This window comes from Scardinius erythrophthalmus (genome assembly GCF_964197995.2).
Source record: "Scardinius erythrophthalmus genome assembly, chromosome: 24".
Lineage (NCBI taxonomy): Eukaryota > Metazoa > Chordata > Actinopteri > Cypriniformes > Leuciscidae > Scardinius > Scardinius erythrophthalmus.
In genome coordinates, this window is record NC_138244.1 from 15,121,755 (window position 1) to 15,143,221 (window position 21,467).

General features: G+C 36.3%; 1 protein-coding gene across 8 annotated transcripts in view; it reads left to right on the forward strand.

Annotated features, from left to right (window-relative positions):
* The window catches only part of gramd4b (GRAM domain containing 4b), a 28,215-nt gene extending 10,362 nt beyond the window's left edge, over positions 1 to 17,853 (forward strand). For 3 of the 8 annotated variants that reach the window (XM_081356841.1, XM_081356835.1, XM_081356838.1), the window contains 17 exons: positions 2,958 to 3,078; positions 3,235 to 3,299; positions 4,619 to 4,754; positions 5,959 to 5,984; positions 6,143 to 6,234; positions 6,603 to 6,694; positions 6,928 to 6,976; positions 7,080 to 7,151; positions 7,257 to 7,300; positions 7,688 to 7,797; positions 7,896 to 8,050; positions 8,716 to 8,733; positions 10,943 to 11,093; positions 11,184 to 11,277; positions 11,448 to 11,538; positions 11,620 to 11,688; positions 15,043 to 17,853. In XM_081356841.1, coding sequence (XP_081212967.1) covers positions 2,958 to 3,078; positions 3,235 to 3,299; positions 4,619 to 4,754; positions 5,959 to 5,984; positions 6,143 to 6,234; positions 6,603 to 6,694; positions 6,928 to 6,976; positions 7,080 to 7,151; positions 7,257 to 7,300; positions 7,688 to 7,797; positions 7,896 to 8,050; positions 8,716 to 8,733; positions 10,943 to 11,093; positions 11,184 to 11,277; positions 11,448 to 11,538; positions 11,620 to 11,688; positions 15,043 to 15,159 — 1,502 coding nt within the window. In that variant the 3' untranslated portion in view covers positions 15,160 to 17,853. The remainder of the gene's footprint in view (positions 1 to 2,957; positions 3,079 to 3,234; positions 3,300 to 4,618; positions 4,755 to 5,958; positions 5,985 to 6,142; positions 6,235 to 6,602; positions 6,695 to 6,927; positions 6,977 to 7,079; positions 7,152 to 7,256; positions 7,301 to 7,687; positions 7,798 to 7,895; positions 8,051 to 8,715; positions 8,734 to 10,942; positions 11,094 to 11,183; positions 11,278 to 11,447; positions 11,539 to 11,619; positions 11,689 to 15,042) is intronic. The other 5 variants (XM_081356842.1, XM_081356836.1, XM_081356839.1 and 2 more) reach the window with 2 other exon arrangements.
* The last annotated feature ends 3,614 nt before the right edge of the window (positions 17,854 to 21,467 follow it).

Consider the following 21,467-nt stretch of genomic DNA (forward strand, 5'->3'; position numbering starts at 1 on the left):
GCTTTGACTTAAAATCTGTGAATGATGATGCTGCAAGGTTACAGTATATGCGGTGAGGTCAAAGATTTAGATGCTCTTTTTGTGACTCTTCACATCTGGACTGTTCTGTTGATTAGTGGGTTGTGACCTGGACATGGGTCTAATTTAATTGTATAATATGAAATAAAGAAATACAAAATGTATTTATATATATATATATATATATATATATAAAAATAATGTAATTATTTCAATCAAATATATGATAAATCAGTCCATTACATTGCAATGTAGTAGTACTGTTAACATTTATGACTGTGAAATGAATAAGTCCAAAGAGCTATTGCCCAGTTTACTTGTAGCATTAGTCTTGTGATGTTGGTATTTGCTAAATGCCAGGGGCCGGTAACAAATGGTCATAAGATCATAAGACAGATCCTCATACTTCCCATCCCTCATCTCACTGTTCTTGGATCAAATGACATGACCTCTTTGGAAGCTGCAGCTGTCAGTTTTACAATAGAGTTGTGCTAACTGCTAGTGACTCCTTGCTCAGCCAGAACATGCACCATGTCAACATGAAAGACCTTCATTGCTAATGTTTGGTGAAACTTGCAAAACGAATCATACTTCCTCAAACATTTATTTTAATTATTTTTTCCTGTTCAACTTTCTGGAGGAAAACGGTGCTCTAGCTTAACATGAGTAGTTCACAAATTCATTTCATCAGATTACTCTATGATGAGCTAGCATTGGTCCATGGTTTTGTGTAGCCTTTGCCATTGTGTTAATGGTCTTTTTGGCAGAGACAGGCATGGCTGATTGGGTGAACTATGTGAAAGGATGCTGTCAGTCAGAAAGGCTTTCATATGCTTAATTGCTTTGGTGTAAATGGGCCATTAGATGCTATCTTTTTTCTTTTTTTTTAGCTTTTTTTTGCTCCAGTAAGTTGGCGTGAGCTGAGGCTGAAGTTTGTATTTCAGAGAGGGCAGTGAGACAGCACAGCTTCAGTGAAGGACAGTGGGCCAACAACCAATCTGGCAAACTCATTTAGCATGTCCTTATCAAGCCATAAAAATGTTGTTTACAGTTCCTTCCTTATTGTTACTGCCTGAGCAATGTGCTGAATCTGCTGATTGCTTATGGGTTAATTATGTAATTACTTTATCATTTAATTATTAACATTTTAAAAATCTGAGTTTAAATAATTATAAAATTGTGTGTATACATATATACACAATCACGCACAATTTTTAAAATATATTTTACCATTCTATTTGGTGCTACTAGTGGCACAGAAATGACACCTTCACCTTCAGCCCCAGTGTAAAAGTAACCAAAGTACATTGTGACTAAGCAACTCAATGTTTAAACGCGACGCTAGGTTCTATTACATTTCCTTGTTGACTAATGGGTTATTGGCTTACAGTTAGTTACCATTACGTTTACAGTAAGTGCCGTTTGAGTTCAGGGTCTCATCTGTGCAGTGCAACATTGCACCACAAATATTGTTCTAAGACTAAGTGCTTGTAGCATGGCAAAGATTAATATCTGCTTACAAGATTATTTCTGCCACAATTTCACTGTAACCGTAAGCGAGGTTGAGTTTGCATACCAGAACGTGAAAAAAGCTCACACAATAGCACGAATCTAGCAAATGCTCCCAAAAGGATTATTCATGTAAAGCTCCTAAACATTTGCTTTGCACAACATGTTACAGGAGATTAGGATATCTGTAAGTATTCTTTGGTTTGTTCTTATTCTTTATTATTATTAATAGTAATATGATTTATTATTATGATTATTGATGTTATTTATACTTTTGTACAACTACATCTAGATTTGCTTGCCTTGACACTCCAAACACGCTGTAAAGTGAAGAATAGCATCATGGCTATAAATATTCATTCCGATCCATTGTTTTATCACTGTGAAACAGCTTGCTCAGTCCCTCCGTCCACTAGCTCCGGGTTTAGCGACGGCCCCTATGGTCTGCACTGATCATCTGGATTCAGATGTCTTCTCTTTTGGCGCACCTGCCCTTGAGCCAGCGGCAGGGGGTCTTTATCATGACTATAGCGCCTCTGTGGGAGACTCAGGAACTGCTGAATTATAGATGAAGATGGGCTTGTGTTCCAGGCAACCTTGAAGCAGGCATTGTGTGCAATAGAGGGCAGGTGGAAAAACTACTCTATTAGGGCTGTTGTGCTGGTGCATGAGTCCAGAGGCAAGAAGTTTTCAGAAAACATGCTTTGTTAGAACTGTGATTTAATTTATTTTCGTTTTGTTAGATCAAGGACGATCCGTCTCTGCCAGCAGCTACATGTTTGTTTGACTCGAGAATCATCAAGTTCTCTGAAATTGAGGATGAAGTGTCTCAAATCTTCCTCTGTTTCCTCTGGCGAGTGTCCTGTCCTGTGAGAGAGCTTAATTTAGTGTCATCTTTGAGATTTAGGATGACTAGGATCCTGTCATCCTAACCCTCTGGAACAAGTTCAATTCAGCTATAAAGCAGCTCTACAGAAGACAATAGTGTCATTATTCAGCTCAGTTCAAGTTTTGTTCTCATCCGATAGTATCAGCGCGGGTCAAATCAATATTATTGAATATTAAGTGTCCCCAACTAAGCAAGCCAATAGAAATCAAACTCCATCAGGTGATTAGAAATGGAGAAAACAAACCATGGGAGAAACCAGGCTCCGTCGGGGAGGCAGTTCTCCTCTTGCCTAGATGAACATTTAGCCAGTCATTATTGCGAAATAAACCTTAACAGAGTGATACAAGATCCTGATCATGCTGTCAGGGTTTATTTTGCAACAACGACCAGCTGACCCTTTGTATCGCGTATATTTGACATCTGTGGCCAAAGAGACCTCAAGCTTGCTGATGGTCTCCGAGTTCGTTTCCTGAAGTCAACAGCAATCTCCTCAGTCCTTCAATCATGCAGTTGAACTGTTTTCTTTGTGTATTGCTCACAGAGGAGGAGTTGAGGAAGCTCCGAGAAGAGATAAATGTCGACACCCTGAAGCAGGAGCTGGAGAAAGAGAAATTGAAAAGAGTCGATCTCGAGCAGAAAATGAATGAAATTCTCAGATCCAGGTATGGGAGGTGATGCTTTTCCACAGTATAGAAGTTTCCCGCAACAGCATTTGACACGTCTATAGTATATAACTTAATAAATAAATGTTCCATTTGAGTTATTTCTATATTTATTTGTTGTTAATACTTTCTAAACAATAAGTGTGCTTGGTCCAGACTAGAAGATTCACCACCTCCACCTCCACCTCCAAAGCCACAAGTCACTTCAGTCAATGGAACAGGTAAAGCTTAGTTTGTTCTCCTTAAAGAACTATAGAGATCTTGAGACCCACTTACTTATGCATTCAATTGGAAATTGCAATCTCTAATAGCAATACATCATCATAATCACTTTTGCCTGTTGCTGTTTTGACTCTAAGGGCGCATTCATTGTTAATTTATTGATTTTTCTTTATTTTATTTTTCAACAATCTCTTTTATTCTCTAATAGAGTACTTTTTCTGTTGCACTGAGGCTGTTAGGTAGTTGCTGTCAAATATGTCGAAAAATGGTTCACACCTAGATTTTTTTTTTTCTGCATTTGATCTTGTTTTATGCGTTATTATTAGAAAATGTATAATTAAAGCCCAAGTATACTTCAATGTAATTTTCGTCATCAGGAGGGCCCGCGGACGTCTCGGCACACCGTCCTTGTGCAGCCCAATTTTTGTTTCTCCTCGGACAGTTCACATATAACATTGCATGTGCGAGTGACTTGAACACTTGAATACAAAGTCTTTTTAACATCTTACCACGCTCACGGCCAAATGAGTATCCTTCGAAAGGCGAAATGCAGATTATTTTCGGGCCTTAAGCAAGTCTTATTTCTTAATAACAAAAAAGATATGCATTGCATCGTAATCTGGGATGTGTTTTGCACAAAAATGCAGCTTTTATTGGTGAATGCGTAAATAATTAGTGGTGCAAAACATTATTACATGCAGTCTAGTCCTAAATAAAATGTTTTTGTGTTTTATGTGGTTTTGAGTAACACATTTGGGTTTACTTTTGCTATTTGTGTTCTCATATGGCAATGGTTTGGATGTGCGTTGTGTAATTACTAGCTGCGGGCACACAGTCCCTCATTAAGAATAATCCGGATTCATCAACATTAGAACGAGAAGAATAAATTGAATTGGACACGCACCTGTCCTGCCTGAAATAGTGTGTGGCAATTTTGTTCTGTGCGCTAAACAACACTTTATTAGTGATTGAGAACCAGTGCCCTTATTTTGAAGTTCATTTGAGGAACACGATTATAGTTTATCCATCGCTTCAACTGATTGATAGCGGATTTTTAGCTTTTGTCTTTCATGCTTCAGATATTTTGTTATATCACAGTTCATTCTTTTATTATTTTGTCAACTGCAATTCATATAGAAGAGGAGTTTTTTTTTTTTCATTTCACCTATAATTAAACATCCCTTGAAATGGCTGATTCTCATTTGTGATCATGCTCAATTGAATTCTGAGAATATTACAGCCCTTTTTGTTTATATTGTGAATCAGTTAAATGTCTGCAATGCTGCATTGAAGTGTTGTGCTGTTTTTGAACTGGTAGGGGACAAACAGAAGGATACCTTAAGATCCCGGCTGTGGAAATGGCTCTATGAGCGCTTTGGTGTTTATATCGAAGACTTCCGCTTTCAGCCTGAGGAGAATACAGTCGAGACTGAGGAACCACTAAGTGCTAAAAGGTGACCAGCTCAAATAAAGCCTCGTTTAGTTTGTTTCGATTAATAATTTACAGGTTTTGAAGGGAGGTTGAACAGAGAACTGCTCAAGCCATGGGTCATTCCTGTTACGCAGTACCTTTTGAACTCTGTAAACCCTGGTCAGACTCTGGTCAACTATACTAAAACATTTAGAAGTTATTTACCCAAGTATTTAAAAGTATTAAATTATACATGTAATATAATAGATATTTTTATACCTTTTCCAGATATATACATTATATTTTATGTATGCATGTATGTATGTATGCATGTATACACACATATGCAAGTATATATTTAAGAAATTATATATACACACACACACACACACACACACACACACACACACACACACACACAAAAAAAACATATATATACATATATATATACATATATTTATACATATACATATATATATGTATATATATATATATATATATATATATATATATATATATATATATATATATATATATATATATATATATATATATATATATATATATATATATATATATATATATATATATATATATATGTATATGTGTGTATATATGTGTATATATATATGTGTATATATATATGTATATATATATATATATATACTAACTAACTAACTAACTAACTAACTTTATTTTGGATGCGATTAATCGTTGACCAGCCCTAATATTTATATAATATTTTTTCTGCTGTTTTTCCATTAACTTTTTGTTTTGTTTTGTTTAACTTCCAAAAGACTTTCAAAAATTGCCAGTTTTTGTCATGGAAAAATGGCAATATCCACTAAAACCAAAGTAAATTTGTTAATTTCATTATTTATAGTTCAGCTTTGTTCAGTTAATTGTAATTTTATGAAAAGAAAAAAACTTGATTTCCCTCTTTAAAGTTAAGTTTCATATTTATCCAATATATTCAAGTATACTTGAAAACTAGGAATGACCTGGATGTAATTGAATGCTAGGTGTGATTAAAAACCCATTTTGGAATCAGGCTTTTTTTCTGTGATTTAATATACCTGTTTTTATTGTATATTTTCTATATTTTAAATTGTTTTAATGTGCTGGATGGGACATTGAACTGGATGTCTTTATATGCAGTCTCAATTTTCATGCTATTTCTGGCTTTATAATTTCACCCTCCCAACGGATCTCATTAAATAATTAATTTTCTTTTCTCCTCTTTGCAGATTAACTGAAAATATGAGACGACTCAGTAAGTGTTTTCATATTGCAGCCCAAATAAAAAACCCTCCAAGCCATAACGCTAAATATTTTAATGGATTGCAGCCCCATTTTAATTCCCATCACCTCTGCTGTGTCACGGGCATGAAACTGACTGTGTTCTGGTCTGTGTGTTGCGTGTGTTTTCAGAACGGGGTGCTAAGCCTGTTACTAACTTCATGAGGAACCTTTCTGCCTTATCCAGCTGGCACTCTGTCTACACGTCAGCCATCGCCTTTATTGTGAGCACAGCCCACCCACCCACACAAATCCCTCAAACACCATTCATCACTCTTTATCATGTTTATGTAGCCTCCCAGTCCAAAGTATCTGTTTTACTACCATAATTAAAACAAATAAAGCTCATTGTTGTCTGCATACCACCAGATTTGAAAAAGCCCCGCCTCAGGTTAAAACTAATCTGTTACACGGTTTAATGTTTATTAGTTCGGTGTGATAAAAGTTGGCTGATCTTAAAATACTAAAATGTAGATAAATAGTGCCACCACGTGTTTCTGTATGGTGGCTGACATGATTCAACACTGCCAGAAACACGCCTGACATGCCGTCCTTCATTTTAATGTCTTCTTCCCTCTCATCTTTTCCACAGATCTATATGAATGCTGCCTGGCATGGCTGGGTTATCCCCATGTTTCTATTTTTAGCCATTCTTCGGTTGTCCTTGAATTACCTCATTGCAAAGTACGTCCGACATAATCTATCACTGGTTCAATTCACAACTAGTTCACAAACCCATGTGCTGGTTGCATGACATGGGATCTGACCCATAATTGGATATCCTTTTAACTTACCTATTATTTAGCATAAAAAAATTACCTTTAAAAAATAATAAAATGTTACATTTAAAATCCTATAATATGGTATAATTATTTATTTTTTTGCGTACTAAAACAGTTCTGCGTGTATCTTTTCAGGGGTTGGAGGATACAGTGGAGTATTGTGCCTGAGGTGTCCGAACCGATAGTAAGTATTAGCCTCATTTTAATTTATTAACATCAGTAAGTTGTTAAATATAAATGCTTGATTAAAAGCCTTAATTCTTAATTTGTGCTCTTCTTTTTATTAGGAGCCTCCAAAGGAAGATCTCACAGTCTCAGAGAAGTTCCAGTTAGTGTTGGATGTTGCACAGAAGGCACAGGTAAGTGATTTGTGACTTTGTTCTAGCTGTGGTGGTGTAATGCCGACACCTTTCATTTTGCTTCACACATAAAGCTGTTGACGCACAAGTGACGTCTTTTCACAGAATCTATTTGGAAAGATGTCAGACGTATTGGAAAAAATCAAAAAGTGAGTATGTTAGATATTGAATTGTGGGACCGGCCGGTATAAGAGTATATACTGTGTAATGGTTTTTTAAAATAAATATGAAAAAAATGTTTTAACTTGTGTATTAACAGTACTTTTATTTTATTCAAGTTTCAAATAAATAAATTATTTTATGATTGTGATATATTTATAAAAATATATTTTGGTTTTATTATTATTATTATTATTATTATTTAGTTTTAAAAAAGTACTATTGTGAGAGAGCATAAAGTTGATATAAAATTAATAGTACAATGATATTGATTTTTTTTGGTAGTACTGCCCTGTTTAAGTATGTTTTATTGTATAAATGTATATTTACATACATATATGCATAATATTTATGTACTGTATATAATTGCATTGCAGTCTGTTCATGTGGGTGCAGCCTGAAATCACACAGAAACTGTATGTTGGTTTGTGGATGGCGTTCATCACTTCCTGTTTGCTGCCATATAAACTCTTAGGCTTTATGATTGGTAAGAAATTCAGTTTGACTTGCAACAATAATTTGAATGTGCTTTTTTTTTTTTTTTGTCTCAAGTCTCTAATTTTAATTTATTTGTGGTTATTTCAGGATTCTATGCTGGCATCAAATTCTTCATCATTGACTTTATCTTCAAAAGCTGCCCAAAACTGAGGGACAAGTACGACACGCCCTACATTGTATGGGCCAACTTACCCACAGACCCGCAGCTCAAAGAGCGTAACAACGCCACACTGAGCAGACGGGTGAGTCAACTGTTCGCGTGCGCAACCTCATTGTTCTGGTTTCAAAAAGCTTGTAAAATATTAATCCTGATTCCTATTTGTCTCTTTATGAGGAGGAACTTGTCAGTTATGACTGAAAAGGAGCAGTAGTTCCTCTTTTTAGTTAGTAGCCTTTATTTAACCAAAATAAAACTCTTGTTGGCAAAAAGATTATATTATATTATATTTTATATTATATTATATTATATTATATTATATTATATTATATTATATTATATTATATTATATTATATTATATTATATTATATTATATTATATTATATTATATTATATTATATTATATTATTGACCTGGCCAAGCTGTCAAAAAGATCATTAATTATAATATAGTCATTACATTACATCTCCATCTTAGCCAGGTCACTCTTGAATAAGATTTGTATCTTGGTGCTAATAACATCTTAAAATCAGATAAATATAATTTAAAATGAAATACACAAAAATAAAATAAAATAAACCGAAATAAACACAAAATGGAGGACAGATCAAAACAGTGTCTACAAGATAGTTAAACATGATTTAAGCCAATGGAGGATATGTAATTCCTCTTTTTCATTAATAAATGGCAGGATTTTGGTTTGTGTGATGGCCTGTCACATGTTTATTCTGTTATTTTTCCTCTCTCAGCTGTCTGGGTTCGAAAAGGTAGGGATCTAGTGTGGCCTTTGGTTTGACAACAGTGCCTGTGTTTGCCACCAATGGCTGGTCCTGCGTGTGTGTGTGTGTGTGTTTTATGTGTGTGTGTGTGTGTGTGTGTGTGTGTGCGCGTGTGTGTGTGTGTGTGTGTGTGTGTCAGGAATATGCAGTATGCCACTGACAATGTCTGTCGACATTTGGATCAAAAACTGTCTTTTAAAAAATGCATCTTACTAATTTGCACAAAACGTATATATGAACAAGATTGTAAAAAGTACCAGGATGTTTTTGATCTATCGTCATCAGACAAGCTGATAGTGTAGAAATACTGTGTGAGTGTGTGTGACATGCGAGGTTTATCTGAGAGGTTCTCTGCTGCTCTATACTATAGTTTAGTGTAGAATAATAGGCGTAATAGTATTTTGAAGCAGTGACCACATTAGAGCAGTCAAGCTTTTATATATCTTAGCAACAAATTACACTTTATGGAGACATTTGTTGAGAATTAGAAGGAAACTCATCCTTTTCTATTTATGCACGACTTACAGTACAATTTTTTTCATATGATTACATAAATGCCTTGTGTAGGTGGCTAGAAATTCTGAAAAGCTTGGCTCTTCTGGTGTCGCCACTTTGTAGTGTTTACTTTTCAAAGCTAGTTTACAATTACCTCTCAGAAAATGGAGGTCAAGTGATGATCAGATGAATTATATTAGAAACTAAATTATATATGCATATATTTACTTTCAAAATGGTTGTTATTTGAAAATGTTGCATATTATGCAATTTTATGACTATAGGATTAGAGTTTTTGTCATGTTTGAGCAGTGGCCTCAAAGTGGCTACATTTACAGTAGTCAGTTGTGTCAATTACCGTATTCAACATTTCTTTTGCGGATATGTTGTATTTGCAGACGTACTCTCTATGCACGAAGAAGCAGTTTTCTGCAAATATAAGGTTTCTTCAACTGTGGCCACTTACCATGTGGAAAAAATAAAATGTAAAGTCCCTTAACATATACTTTTCTCAAACTCAAAAGTGAATATAATTTTTCTACTAACAAAAGTAGACGTACATGATTCAAATGAGGAAAAGCATTGAAAATTGCCATGAATAGTTTTCACACAATAGATATTAAAATTTTACTTGGTTTATTTTACTGTTTATATTATCATAGTTTTTATTTATTTTTTTAGATATGAATAGATTTAATTTCTTTAAATGATAAACCTCTATAACAATAAATTAATGACAAATAATGAAACTGATAGTATAAACAAAGTAAAAAAACCTATTACAGTAACAATATGTATTTTTGTTATTCTTAGTTATATATGTTTTAAATGAAGAATCTTTATTATTAGTATCATCAACATAATCATCATTAAAAATAGGATGGCATAAAATAAGAGTGCATGTGTGTAGTTTTATTATATACATCTATGATAAGACAATTGGATGTTTTATTGTTATCAATTTTATTATTGATTGATTTGTATAACCTAAACGATAAAATCTAGTCATAAGACATTAGAAAGTATCAAAAATAGCTCATGATGGCATTGAAAATTTATCAAATTGTATTGTGAATAGAATATTTATTAATTAATTTTAAAGTGTATATGTATGTATAACAAATAGCTCTTCTGCTAATTTTAATATAAATCAACTCCCACGACTTAAAAGTGCCCGTAGTTGAAGAAATGCCCATGAACATTGATCAGATGACATTTGTCTTGCTCAGTCCCAAACTCTAACACATTCTGTAAATAAATGAATACCTTGGTAATATGGCAGTATGTTGGTGAGTGGTAATACCTATGATAAGTGGCTGTTTAACTCCGGCTTTGAGCTTTGCACTAGTCCTCAGCAGCACCCTCCTCCAGGCATCCCTCGCTACTGTTTGGCATCCAACCCAGAGAACCGAGTCTGTCACCAGGAGTCCACACGCAGCTGAGCCACTGACCCATCATACACTTTGCTATAGGTCAACACTGCTGCTTGGCTCAATGGCATTCACTGGTTTTATGACAATTGACAAGCTTCCCCCACATGGGTGCTGTTTTTGGGGCCCTCAAGTGCTGATCTAGGATTAATTCTGTTCTTTATCTGGTGAGGAGGTAAAAGATAGCATTGATCCTTCATTGGCACACAGGAACCTGGGGCTTTATTTGCACATCCTGCGCCTAAATTAATCATTTTGATTGTTCCCCTTAGCAGATCCAGCCAACGGTAGCACGTGGCGCTCAATCGGCTGGGATGTCATGCGGGATTGGTCGTGAGGAGGAAAGCGGACGGGCTTACAACACCAAGAGAGGCCCGTTTCATGAAGTCTTCAACTTGTCTGAAAATGAGCGCCCCCTGCCAGGTGGGAAGGGAAACTGCGGTAGCCGTTGAACATTTCATATGGACTTTGTTGTGTCTTTAATTGTAAAAGAATGTTTGATTTGATTCACAGTGTGTGAGAACGGATGGCGATGTTGCTTGATCAACAGAGACAGGAAAATGCCGACTGACTACATCCGCAATGGTGTCCTCTACGTCACAGAGAAGTACGCATGCAGGACAGCAGTATTTTTCCATTAAATGACAATGTTTACCAATTGCATTACTCTGAACAAAGTTGTAAATGTTTTGTCATGTTTTAGGCACAAGAGTTGCATGAGAGAATTGCTAGGCCCACTGCAGTTCTTCATGATAAAACTGTGTTTTGTGTTTTTAGTTACCTGTGTTTCGAGAGTTCCAGTTCCCGGGCAACCTCCTCGAAAAAAAATAAAGTCATCAAGCTCAACGACATCACAGATATTCAGAAGGTCTGCCAAATGTTTTGTGGATGATTAACTAATTTTTCTCGAGTGCTTTGTTCTAACTGGATTCTCCACACATGTTAACAGTACAAGGTGTTGTCAGTATTGCCTGGATCTGGGATGGGGATCTCGATTACAACGCCATCCACTCTAAAGGTAAGTGGCCAGCAGCCAATGTACAGAATATCAGAGAGCGTTTGTGTATGTGTATATATATATATGAGATGCACCGATACTAAGTTTCTCCACCGATACCAATAGCCGATTGTTCAGAATTATCTTTGATTTTCTTAAGGGGAAAAAATCTCTCCCAAATAATGCTGCAAAGTATACTGAGAACCCTCTCATTTGGTACATTACTATTATATCAGAGGTTAAAATTAACAACAGAGCTCAAACGATTATTTTCAACTGCTATTTATTTTCAGATATAATAATAGTGCTTAAATAAAAACTGAAATGTTGGTAGTTTTCATAAACTCTTATGAATTTATTGGAGCATACATATACAATTAACCGTAAATAAGCTCTTCTCTAGTGATTTTTATTGCTAACTAATGAATATCGAATAACTTTCCTGAGGTAAATGCAAGGTTGAGCAACATTGTTCACAAGCTGTTTTATTGACGTATCTCCGCGGTTTAAAACGATTGATCGATTACATTAAACATGATTCATTTCGGTAAGACGTACTGTATCTTTCAACATACCTTCATGCATGTTTTTTCGTACTATAACTTGTATTTAAGCTGCCGCTTGATTGGAGGCACTACAGCACTCTGTAACATCACATTTAAGAGCATCACCAATCATTTATTGTTTGAATTTCGTGACTACACTAACTTTTTAAAATGGACGGAATTTGAAAGCTGAGACTTTTTCTTATTAGAAGTATCAAAACAAAGCTCTTTGCAATTATTGGATGGGAGGTGTGCTACATGTACTGTTTTGTATAGGGAAAAACTGCAGACAAGGCAACCCCGGCTTGAACTACGGTGATTCATAGGGTCAAATGGAGTCTGCTTTTGTAACTTGTTTTTTTTTTTTTTTTGCTGTTAATGCGTTGTTGTCATGTTAACTTGCCCTAAATTCAACAAAACGATCTCAATGTAATACCGGAATCTACACTTTTCATTAGATCTGTCAGAAAACTTTCATTAAAGGGATAGTTCACCCAAATATGAAAATTAGCCCATGATTTACTCAACCTGAAGCCATCCTAGGTGTTTATTACGTTCTTCTTTCAGTCGAATACAGAGTTATATTGAAAAATGTCTATATATAGTTATATATTTTTTTTTGGAAGTCCATCAAAGCGCATCCATCCATCCATTATAAAAGTGCTCGGTTAATAAAGGCCTTCTGAAGTGAAGCGATGTGTTCGTGTAAGAAAATTATATATATTTAAAACTTTATCGACTAAAATAACTTGCTTCTGGTAGACGGCCGTACGCAAGTCGACTTTTGCCAAAAGAGTAACCCTTCACTTCACTTCAGAAGGCCTTTATTAAAGGAGAACACCAGTCAATTTTAACATTGAGCTCATTTTTTTTGTAAATTTGGAGTGCTGTCAGTACAGAGAACAACGGCAAAAATCGGTGTTGCCTTCACCGTGTTATCCTCTTTTTAAAATTTGCACCCTGTTGACTTCAATGGGGCAAGTACTAAACCTGCTTTTAGCCTCTTACATCCTTAATGTGTCATTACAAGTGCCCAGCCAATGTGAGTGATTCCTTCAGAGTGATCACGGGTGAATCTGACTGCAGTAGATGTGAAAGATATGAATAAAAATGATGTTATTTCAGCCAGCGCACATACCTGTGTTTATTTCCTGTTTTCGGTCGAAGTCCATAGTAATCGATTGTTCGAGTTCACGCGCGTGATCATACACCTTAGCAGGTAGCTAAGCAACAGTGGAGAACTCGGCAATCGACTACTGTGGACTTCGACCGAAAACAGGAAATAAACACAGGTATGTGCGCTGGCTGAAATAACATCATTTTTATTCATATCTTTCACATCTACTGCAGTCAGATTCACCCGTGATCACTCTGAAGGAATCACTCACATTGGCTGGGCACTTGTAATGACACATTAAGGATGTTAAGAGGCTAAAAGCAGGTTTAGTACTTGCCCCATTGAAGTCAACAGGGTGCAAATTTTAAAAAGAGGATAACACGGTGTAGACAACACCGATTTTTTGGCGTTGTTCTCTGTATTGACAGCACTCCAAATGTACAAAAAAATGAGCTCAATGTTAAAATTGACCGGAGTTCTCCTTTAACCTGCCAGAGCCGTGTCAAGCACTTTTATCATGGATGGATGGATGAGCTTTGATGGACTTCCAAAAATATATACCCATTGACTCCCATTACAAAGCTTGGAAGAGCCAGGACAATTCTTTTAATATAACCCCGATTTGTATTCGTCCGAAAGAAGAATGTCATAAACTTAGGATGGCTTCAGGGGGAGTAAATTATGGGCTAATTTTTATTTTTGGGTGAACTTTCCCTTTAAGTCTGTCATGATAAAAGTGACATGAAAATTATTTACATTAGTATTTTGCCCCCTTATCTTGAATTTGGGGGGCATTTTTGTTCGTTTTCATGGTATTTTTGCCCAAAGCCACCATTCATTTCCAACCCAGATTTTTTTTATTTCATTTTTTCTTTAAGTTGAAAACAGTTGTGCTGCTCATTATTTTAGTGTAAACCATGATTTAAAAAAAAAATCAGATCTTTGAAGTAAAGAAATTTCAAACAAACAGCAAATATTTGGAATGGCATTTTTTTCTGGTGTCTGTATATATACATTCTATAAATAATATACATGTATTGTTTACATACTAAAACACATGTATATACTACTGTGCATGTGTAGGCTAATTACTGTAATGAGTATCGTTGCACACAGGTTTAATTAAAAATAAATAAATTAAATTGTAAAGCTACCTGTATAACTTTTTTTTTTTTTTCAGTATTATTACTTCTAATTTATAATTACTTCCTCTTTATAATAGTAGGATATTAAGGTGAAATGTTTCAAGGTTGTTTACACAGTTCAATTCCACCCTCTCACCCTGCTAGGTTTCTTTGCTCATTGTATTCTCTGGCTCCAAACCATGGCACCACAGTGAGCACCAGAGGCAGCTGTTTACCACTGTAGCTAGGTAACAAAGAAGGTGCCAAAAAAGGAAAAGCTAGTAGGCTAATTGTTTAGCTTGCACACTAACTGAGATAACTGAATGTGAAATTCTTACTGTATTTATAGCATTGGTTATATTATATGATACGTGACCATCTAAAAGCTGCATTTTGCTAGATTTCTAATCAGGCACCAAACCGAGTGTCCTTTACATGTTCTTTCAGCCAATAGAATCGCTTCTACACCGGATCGCTTTCATATCGACTGCGATTCATACTGAAGTCCATGCAAAACTTTCTGTGATGTCAAATGGACCAAAATCACTAGTGTGAAAAGCACACTAACTTTTTTATGCCTCTTCCGCAGCCTCTAGTGTTTGGTGCCATGATTCATCGGGACGAGGCCTTCGATGCCATCAACACTCAGTACATGAAGATCATAAATTCCACAGCAGCTACCACAGTCACAAGCCCAGAGACATAACTGGATCAACATATGACATAAGGTAGTCCATAAGGCAGCCCTAATCTTAATGTAGCACTATCCTAACCGCTATATGGAGAAGATGGCTTCCGGAAGTTGTCCGCCCAATCTCCAACCCAAAAAGATGGATTTGAGGAGAGGAAACTGCAAAAAAATTAATAATTTCATATTCTCTTTTAAATGACATGTGAGTATTAGGAAGGGGTGTTTTATATAATGTTCTCTCAAATGGCGTACTATAATCTTACACAAGTGTTTGTCAGGATGGGTCTTATTTTATAAGGTTGGGGGTTGGTTGTGCTTCTTACTTGTTTGTCCTGTGTCCTACAATAGTGAAATGCCACTTCAGAACGGGAGCTGGTACTCCTTTGTGTCTCTCGGAGGGCTCTGTGTGATCCGTGTGTAGTCAGACCATATAACCTTCTCTGAGCTTACCGCCATTTTCACTTAATTGCATCACCGCTGGCCTTGCACAAAGAAACAGCACTTAGTGTTGCTGAGAGCTTTTAGATGTGATTTAGGGGGAAAAGAAACAGACTTAACCGTCAACTGAAATCCATACGCGCAAAGCAGCTCCCAACTGCCGACCACACCGTTCCTTGGGACGCGCCAACTTTCTCATTAGTGATACTTGTATTAACTTCTGACAAAAAAACGACCTCATTTTAAAGGAATAGTTCACATATTAACCCAGAAGGGAGGTATTTAAGCAGAATGTCCAAGCTGCTCCTTTCACCCAAATAGGAAAAATTCTGTCAACATTTACTCACTCTCATGTTGTTTCAAACCCATATGATTTGCTCATGTGGGATGCACTAGAAGATATTTTGAAGATTTTTTTTTTCTTTCTTTTTTTCATACATTTAAAGTCAGTGGGGTCCAAAACAACTCTGGGACCCCAATGACTTTCATTTTATGAAGAGAGAAAAAAAAGTTTTTAAAATATCTCCTATTGTGTTCCACATAAAAAGCCATACATGTTTGAAGCAACATGATAAAATATTAAAATACTTCTTGGCTGAACTATTCTCATTCTGGTCTGTATCAGGGTGTTTTTTTGTTTGTTTTTTGTTTTTACTTGAAGCACAAAAATATCACCAGTCTTACTCATTAAATGAATGTGCACAAATAAAAGACTGTTCAAACTAAGCAGGAATTAGCTGGTAATGTTAATATATTAATTCTCATTCCTCATCATTGAGCCCTGAGATTATTGAAGTATTAAGGCCTTTTGAATATGGTTAGTTAAATGTCTTCATTTAATAATATTGTACCCCCAAAAAAGATCTGATTATTGAAGCAACCACAGGCTAATTTCTCTATGTATGTAATATGTTATGATTCTTCTAAAAGTGTGCATAGGGAACTCCAAATTAACTTGATGCATAAAAACTACTAATTTGTTTTACTCATTCATAACATTTCTATTTGTTTTACTCATTCATAGCATCTCTATTTGTAACTTTTGACTATGCAGATTTTTACAGCTCGTTTTGGATTAAAAGCAGGTCTTTTCTTTCTAAAGAGAAGAGGGTCTTACAGTATGTCATGGTTTTCTGGTTTATTTGTCCCCAACACTTCTTTTTTTGCTCTTTTCATGTTTACGCGTTTCAAAATGTGTTGTGCTAAGTTGCACTTTAGACAGTCTTTTATTCTTTTGTTTTATCCGTTCAAGCCTTGTTTCTCACCTGCCTTATTCTGCCTTATTTTTTATTTTTATTTTATTTTTTCAGACCATTTGCCACTTGAAAATTTCTTTCTTCAAATCATTTTGAGTCAGTATATGCCTGTTGGAGTTAGACTCTGGACTCCTTGGATGCTGTTTGTTTACCATAGATTTTTATATGGCACTTTTGGGCTTAATAAATATATGGCCACTTACATAGTGGAAGATCATTTAGTTAGAATAAATATGATGGTAATTTTGTCTGTGCAGAAGTATGTATTTGTGAAAACACATGAATAGTGCACCTTGGTTTTATTAATTTCATCTTTTAACATTGTTCTAAAAATCAAATTCCATTATTGATTTTTGAAGTGGAAAAATTGACCACCAATGATTGTCATTTGCCAAATAAATATGTATTGTTGTTTGCGCTCTGTTTCTGCCCCAGAACAGTTTCGTTTACAGACATTTGTGTTCCACAATGGGCTAGTTTGATCCCTGGAGCAATGGGGGCATGAAAATTAGCCATGGTTGCCTGTAGTAAATGTTGAAGGAGCTGGAAAATCATAGTTTTTAAATGCCTTGTTGAAACATTTTATTCTTTTATTTTGCATTCTACCATATTCTTCATCCAGCTTTAAAAAATGGATTATTGTTCCCTGGAAGTCATTGGCTATAGCATGAAAAGGGTGTTTTTGTATTATTTCACTCAGTGTATTACTCTGTTCAAGTTGTTTTACATGGTTGCACTTGGTTGTATAGCACACAGTTGTCACAATGGCATTTACATTGGTACGGCCACCCAGCAACTGGGTTTAATAGACTTTTTTCAGAGAAACAACCACCGTAAATTGGAGTCCAATTACTCAGAGACTTGAGTAAATCTGATGTGCTGAATGTGACTGGATGTTTGTTTATCAAACATTTGTATTTACACTGGATGTACATGTCTGGTAAACTCTTTCCTGCTTTCCTCTGATTAGTCTTCATTGGAGAAGAAATAAACTCGGGAGTTCTTTGTAACCTTTATTGTTTGTTTTCTTTTTTTTCCACCTGTGGAGATGCCAAATAGCATTATACAATGAATGAGACACATGTCAGTTCTAATATATCAGAGTGCCCACAGATAGTGTGATGTTTCACTAGAAGGCACCACATGAATCTTAACCTTGATTAGAGGGCTCCACTACTGTATGTCTTTCTAATGTTCCTCGTTTTGTTTTGGAGGTCTCCTACAACAGGTTTACGTTCATCTAAGGTCAAAATCTCTGTAATTTTCTCATGATATACATTGCACATCACCTCATTTCTCAAAGAGCCTGAAAACAGTTTGTTCGAGGATTTGGTCTCTCTAAACCCCTCCTTTCTGAGAGCCTACTCTGCTCTGATTGGTCAGATGGCCCAGTCTGTTGTGATTGGTCTATCGCTAACAGCGCGTGTCGGAAACAAAACGGCTATTACCATATCTGAATTTCAGCTCTGGAGGCTTCCTCTAGCCTAGAAATCTAGACGCACCCTAGTGGCAGCAAAATGTATTTTGCCGCCAGGGTAGTCTAGCAACTCTCCGTTGACTTTCGGAGCTGTAAAAACCTAAATTGGGTCAGGCCAATCACATCGCGTATAGAGAAGGCGGGGCGGGCTTAACATAATGACGACAGAGTTGCGACGGTTCCCTGCTACTTAAACAAAGAAGAGTTGCTGCTTCTGGCGAACAGTCTTTCAAATCAGCTTTGGCCGTGACTCTGGAGGACTTGGAGTTAGGTTTTTCTTTGAGAAAAGAGCAAAGAACGGCACTTAAGTCATTCTTAAAAAAGGAAGATGTGTTCGTAGTTTTGCCGGCCAGATTCAAAAGTTGAATCTATCAATATTAGCTCCGCTTTTGGGAAAATGCTCTGGTTGGTTGAAGTAGTGCTGGGCGGTTTACCGGTTCATACCGAATACCGGTGTTTATTTTTGTTACGATATGAATTTTTAATATACCGCAATACCGGTGTATGTCGCTTTACCCCTCATTTACAACACACGTCTGCGGCGCATTACAGCTGCGACAAGGTTTTATTCCGTCCTCCACGCGGTGCGTCAAAATAGACTAGGCGCCTATATTTAGCGAAGCAGCGCGGAGAGCCGCTTCTGGGAAGCTTCGATCTGAAACACAAGCATTGACTAGAATGGGCACGAGACGTGTGGGGGTGAGAGTGTCTTTTTTCTCGCGGCGCGCGTGTTTTTATACTGTATTAACGTACCTGAAGTGAACTGACGGTCTTTAGAAAAGTTTCTTTGTTATTACGATTGAATCTTTCTTTATCTTTCCTGATAAAGCAGTGTTTATGAGCGTTGCTGCTTTGTGTACAGCCGTTACCGGGGAAACCACTGTTTCTGCCGCTCCTAAAGCGCGTCCTGCTGGCACCTCTTTGTAAACAGCCTTGCAAACCTGTATTATTAATATTAGTGTGGATTTTTTCTATAATATTCACTCATGACAATAAAATAGGGCATTATAAGTAAATCTACTGCAGTATTTCCTCTCACTCAGTAGAAAATGTGGTTAACACCCATCATGCTTGAAAAAAAGAAAAAAAAACGGTAAAAACCGTGAAACCGGTATAATTTAGAAAAAAATCGTGATGTTGATTTTTGGTCAAACCGCCCAGCACTAGGTTGAAGCGCTGTCCTATTGCGTGCAGAGGGAATTTGAAAGCCCGCCCCTCGGATTGAGCCGTGTCTATGGTGAGTTGCCAGACCTAACATCTTGATGTAGGTCTGGCTTGCCAGGCTAGGCTTCCTCACCACTTGTATACACTGTGATACAGACAACGATGGCGTTGGTTTTACCGGATCAGTTGAAGCCCATGCAAAGTGGATTTGCTTTCTTAGCACAGAAAACGGTGTCTTCTCGACATGTCGACAACACACATCAAATTCTTCCTGGCCTCCAACTACGGTGTTTGAGGGCGAGTCAAAGTAGAATTGTAGCGATTCACTTTTTTGTGAATTTGTTACAAATCTACATGGGTTTGTAACAGGAAGTGAGACTGGAATTGCTGGCACTCGTTTCAGCAGTTTAGAATCGATTCCTTCTTTTAGGAGACACTAACTTTTTATATGTTCTGCACTTTGATTTTTACAACTTCACTGCATGAAATGTACTATTCGAAAAGGCATAATAGGGGAATTTTAAGCATATTGTTCAAACAGAGAACTTGATATGTGGATCACATGCAGTAGTGTGGGGAAGGATTTACAAGGATATTTAATAGCTTCTTTTCAACTGAAAGGGGGATGTAATAAAAAAAAAACAGAATTACATCTCACTACTCAATTCTTTAATTTAATTAGGAAAATTAGTTAATTAGTTCATATATAAATAAATCATTATCATTGCATTGAATACCTACAGTTTGATTTACATTTAGGTCAGGGGTGTCCAAAGTTGGTTCTGGGGGGCCACTGTCCTGCAGACTCCAGCTTGGAAGTTTCTAGAATGCCTAGTAAGACCTTGATTCGCTGCTTTAGGTGTGTTTAACTGGGGTTTAGAGTGTTAAACTTTGCAGGACAGTGGCCTTCCAGAAGCAGGATTGGACACCCCTGATTTAGGTGGACAAAAATGGGTGCGAGAAAGAATTTCACCTTGTTTTACACAAACATCAGAAACCTGTGGTCTGGTTTGGTCTTAGAACTCAAAGTATACTTTGAAATGTAATGAGAAAAGCACTTAAAAGCATCCGTTGCTCTTAAGGTGTGGTCACATTTAACGTTGATAATTCGTTCATTGCAATAGGAATCCACCCAATCAGGAATTTAATTTGTGAGTGAAGGATTTCCCCACGCAGATTTCGCAGTGGGTTCAGGTTGGCCATGCAAATTTGCAAACTGAAAGCTGATTGGTTTAGCTTCTGTGTGAGCTGTGTTTTCATACTATACTACATTGGCAGTAGACGGTGGACTTTGTGAAATTTGAGAAATTTCGCTAATGTGACCACAACTTTAGAAGAAAACTTGCAGATCTTCAAGCAAAACAGTCTAAAAGAACATTTCCAACCACTTTCTCACCAGTTTGCCTGTTATAAATGCATGAATCAGCTGAATGAGAAAGGACTCCAGTCATAGATCGATTGTTTTATAGCTCTTCATTAAAAGTTGCTATTGATTGATTCAATGCAGACTAATTGCATGTATTGGGGGATGTTTTCCAATACGGTTCTTCAGAAAGTGCTGGAGGGCTATTAATACTAGCTGTAGTTCCTGGCAGTCCAGAGGGATACTTGTGAGGCTGGATACAGTTTCAGCTGCATCTGAGGGTCAAACATCTGTGTCTCCCAGTACTGTTACTGAGAAGACTGAGAAATGATGCACACAATGTTCAGCTGTATCGCATACATCTACATACCAGCTACAGTATCAGATTTATTACTGAGATACTTGATGGTTTATGGCTGCAATGCTGATTCAGAAATTGTCAAGGAATTATATTTGCATACTTTTTAATTTTGTTCAGAGCATTCACACACTTTAAGAAGGTTAATTTCATACCCCAGTAATTTTTTTTACATATTCTTTTCCAGTTTTACTCTAAAAAGAAATTAACACTTAATGTAGCCTGTTTATAATATAATAAACTGCTTTTTATTTATTTTATCACTCA